Source organism: Rhinolophus sinicus, linkage group LG10 (genome assembly GCF_036562045.2).
Source record: "Rhinolophus sinicus isolate RSC01 linkage group LG10, ASM3656204v1, whole genome shotgun sequence".
NCBI classification, from domain to species: domain Eukaryota; kingdom Metazoa; phylum Chordata; class Mammalia; order Chiroptera; family Rhinolophidae; genus Rhinolophus; species Rhinolophus sinicus.
Window position 1 is genome coordinate 86401631 of NC_133759.1, and position 4591 is coordinate 86406221.

Sequence of the window (4591 nt, forward strand, 5' to 3'; positions counted from 1 at the left end):
TAATTTATCTTGAGAGGAAGGAGATATTGCGAGGAACAGATTGATTTCAGCTTATAGAAGAGTAACTCTCCTGCAGTTTGGAAGGGTGGATACTTGGGAAGAGAAACAAGGGTAGTTTTTAAGCTCTTTCAGAGTATATAAGGTTGGTGCAAAAGTAATTGCAGTATTTGCAATGATTTTTAACCTTTTAAACCGATTACTTTTGCACCAACCTAATAGAATGTCATGCTAAGATGCTAAAATCCTTAGACTTAGAAACTGAAAACTCACTGTGGTGGCATTAAAATCAGTGAGGCAGGTTTTTAGTATAAGGCAAAGGATTTACTTAAACTTAGTCAAAGTAAGCCATGATTTGAAATTAGCCCAGAACCGGAATAAAGTGGTGTTCCTTATTCTGCAACCTTCAGTCTTGAACATTGTGTATAGATTTTCATCAAGTAATTTACTTATTTTAAGCAAATGTAAATAACTCATTACAACTTATTCATTAGTGTGTGTTAAAAATCTCTTAACTGGATGTAGATTGTGAGCTTTGGTTAATGTGAAATAAAGCTTGATGGGTGAATTTAGGGCTAGCAGGTTCAGGAAGAAACTAAAGGTAAAGGCTTTTGACAGATAAGCTCTACCCCAGCCAGTACAGAGCTGCTCCTAAAGAGCGGCCAATAAAACAGCCATTGTGAACAAGAGACAAAATAGCTGGGCTTTCTAGTCACTTGTACAATTCTTTCGGCAGCCAGGTTGCAATTCTGAAACAATTATTGCTCCTAACATGGTGTTCTACTAACTGCACATTTTGGAAATGCAGGCAGAAGCATTTTTGTCATTCCTAATGGTGATAATTCTTAGCATGTCATATATAGTACAGTCAACAATATCAATAAGCAGCAGTACAAGTAAATACAATCGTCACAATTTGTTTTGCTTTGAAACTTAATCATTTCTCACACTCTCCTGTCTCCCGATCTTCATGTTCCCAGGGTGTAGGGTCATTGTCTTGTACACAAAGGACTGTGTCCCTCTCGTGCCAAAACTGCTCTACGTCAGGGAGGATGGGGATCTCTGCCTTCTCAGTTTTCTCTTGGCTGGAGGAGGGAGAGCCAGTTTTCTCTTTCTCTGGCATGGATGTTGGGGACCCTGGAGAGGGAATGTTCTCAGGAAGGACCTCTAAGTTACCAGCTGGTGCTTCCTGAGACTCTGAGGCAGCTGGATGTCGTTTGGTGGTTATCCATTTCCATACGCCTTTCAAGCCTTCCTTGAACTCTTCTGACATCACTAGAAAAATGAGAGGATTTGTCGAAGAGATGGAAAACATTAGGACTTGAGAGAGGGCTAGAAAACCCTGTGGTGGGGCCCGGCCTCCAGCCTTCAGATGCCATATCCACAGCCAAGCTATCCATTCAGGGAGCCACAGAAGAGCAGAGGTGATGCCAATGCTTAGCAACATCACTGTGAGTCGCTTTGAGCGCATCTGCTTTCTAAGATTTTGAGTCTTAGTTCCTCGCTTTTGACATTGGCCATAAGCTCTCCAGAAATAAAAGCTAGCAAAGAGAAATGGAAGGCAAAATACCAAGAGAGGGTAGAGCTTACCAAACATTGACATGAACTTTTCGGCCACGGCGGGTACGTCCATGAGGCACATTTCCACACCTGCGTGAAGCCTGGTGGTGCTGAAGAACCATTCCGGCAGGGGGAGCAGGCTAGCCACAGCCCAGATGGCCGCCAGCACTGACCAGATCGTGCAGGTGTGGACACTTCCTTGCTTGGCTGGGTCCTTTGCATACAGGAAGCATACTTTGGCCACTGCAACGATTGTCAGGCTCTTGGCTGCCATGCACGTGTGGATGAACCAGTCAGAGGACTTGCAGACAAACCAGCCTAGATCCCATACACCTTTGGAGTATGCTGTAGCTCGGACAGGTGCAGAAAACAGCAGGAGAGAGAGATCAGCCAGGCTGAGATTCAGAATCAGGGAGTGGATCAGGGATGGCTTTCCTTTCCAAGCACTGTGAAGGAGTATGCCAATCACACACAGGTTCCCCACGAAGCCCACCAAGCAGACAGCCACCAAGAAAGCAGGGATTACGGTCCTCCAGTCCTTGGAGTCAGAGGGCAGGTACCCTCCGGCGAAGTGGAGGTGAGCAAGGGACACGTTCATGGTGCTGGAGTTGGAGTCTGCAGAGGCTGCTGCCAGCATCACCTTTTCCATCCAGCTCCTGCTTGCAGAAGGTCGCTTTCTTTTTGTCTTTTAGCCTTGGCTCTTTTGCATAGGAAATAAATATGCTGTTGTCAGCGTCAAATGACACCTCTGGACCCTTCCCTTATTTTCTGAGAGCAGAATGTGGAAGGAGGTTGACTGCTAAGCTCTTCTCCGCGGCAAGCGATATACCTTGATTGCTCTGAATGACAGGCAGCAGGGGCGAATGGTTGCTGCTCATTAGCAAGTCTGATATCAAAGTGTCAGCCCTGTGGAGTGAAAACCCGACATACCCATCAATGATAAATGAGGAGAACATACGTGTAAGTGGGATATGTTCCTGGGGGGTCACTGGAGCCAGTCAAGGCAATTATTTTCAACCAGCTGTTTCTAAAATCTTGACTGCGGTCTAATTCAGTAAACACTGCATCTGAACTAGAGTCCTTGAAAGTGAAGCACGCACCAGAATCACTTGGGCCATTTGATCCAGCAGGTCTGCAGTAGGTAAAGAGCACATTTCTTTGCTCTTAGGATGCTGAGTAGCCTCCAGTAGACAGGCTATTCTATTCTGAGACTGTGATTGAAAACAAGAAAATTATAGAACCAGGGAGAGATTGAGGCTTAGAAAGCCAAAGCCCAACGCCAGTATTCGGTGGGAAAGGATATATGAGGGCAGCAGAGACAAGGACACCCAGCTGCTGGCACTCAGAATTTAACACCTGGTTCCCCAGCTTGGACATGGGTTTTCCGCATAGCCTTCTCCCTCTGTCTACTTCCACACACGCAAATACTCCAGCAACAGTGCAGCCGCCACCCCAAGCGCCTCAGCTGGGTCCCAGGTGGCTTTTCCTGACAGGGACACCACCCATAGTGATGATGCCAAGAGATAGCCCCTGGAAACTCAGAAGCAACAGAAAGTCTGAGCCACAGACATCATTTCATTTGTATAATTTTAAGTTGCAAGGGACCTCAGCCAGCTTAATCTTCAGAAGAATCTAGACAAAGCAAATTGGTGGCCAAGCTTTAACGCATTAAGTGGCTTCTGATAAAAGCAGAGCTAAGTGTCATCTCTTATCAGGTCTAGGTGATGTTTACCCTATAGTTCAGTTCCAGGGAAGGGTGACTACGGTAATAACACAGGTTTACCTCGGAGATAGTGTGGATTTGGTTCTAGAACGCAATCAAGGTATCGCAATAAAGAGAGTGGTAATTTCTGCTGGTGGAGGGTCTCACCTTCAATTTGTAAAAAACGCGACATCTGTGGAGCACATGAAAGGGGAGCTCGATCAAACGTTTAAGGCTGAAGTCGATTCCAAATGTTTCAACCTGGGTCCGTGTATTGGGTCAGTTCTAAGCACCAACCTCTGTGCTAAGCGTTGCACGCACTGAATATTCATGACTCCTGGGGAGGTACTATCATCACCCCTTCTAAAGATGACGACATTGAGGCATAGAGAGGTGAAATAACTCGCCCATGGGTCTGTTGGTCACACAGCTAGTAGATGACAGAGTTGCGCTAGGGACCCCTAGGGGTCTGACCATAGAGCTGGGGTTCCAGAGCTGATGTTCATAAGCAGTCTGCCAGCTATGGTGCCCCACTAAGGAAGTTGTGGGACACTGACTGTGGGGACAGAGTCCCAGAGAGCGGTTTCCAGGCTCTCAGCCTCCCGTGGAAAGGTGCTGGCTTGGGTAGTAGATGGTCATCAGCTGTGACCGGTTAGCCATTAGCCACTGATATAACTGCCGCGGCTACGTTGGTGGGTTGGTTGGGAGAGAAGAGAGGCGCAGATTGCAGTTAGCAGTTAGCAAGTGGGGTTGCTTGGTTGGCTGACAGAAAAGCAGACGGCAGATTGCGAACCGTGTGGCTCCAGCTTCCTGTATCTACAACCCCGCCCCCAGCGAGACTATAGTGGTATGAACCCCACATCCATGGCTCCGTGGATGTTCCTTTTGGGCCTCGCCATATCCTGCGTTGTTATGCGGGGAGCGGGACCAGAGACCCTGAATGACACTGGTCTTTAAGCACTGTGATTATGAAATTGGTATAGTTCAGTTCAACAAGCGTGTGTTGAGCCCTTTGGCACAGGAGTCCAAAGCTCCGAGCCCCCTCCCCCACTGTGCCAAACACCATGCTAGGCCCTGGGGACCCACTGTGGTAGAGTCCTGTGGGGACAGAGCCAGGAGTGCAGTTTCCAGGCTCTCACCCTCACGTGGAAAGGTTCTGGCTCAGGTAGTAAGTGGCCATCAACTGTGATTGCATGGCCATCAGCTGTGGCTAGTTGGCCGTCAGCTGTAAGCAGTGAGCCATTGGCCACTCATATAACTGCCGTGGCTACGCTAGCAGAAAAATGGGGGCTAGTAAGAAGATGGTGGCTGGCAAGTGCGGATTGCAGTTAG

At 47.6% G+C, this 4591-nt stretch overlaps 1 protein-coding gene across 1 annotated transcript; it reads right to left on the reverse strand.

Annotated features, from left to right (window-relative positions):
* Positions 1–792: 792 nt before the first annotated feature.
* Positions 793–2318, reverse strand: GPR151 (G protein-coupled receptor 151). The gene has a single exon (XM_019739095.2). The coding sequence runs from the start codon at positions 2204–2206 to the stop codon at positions 935–937; it is 1272 nt and encodes a 423-aa protein (XP_019594654.2). The 5' UTR covers positions 2207–2318; the 3' UTR covers positions 793–934.
* Between the last annotated feature and the right edge of the window lie 2273 nt (positions 2319–4591).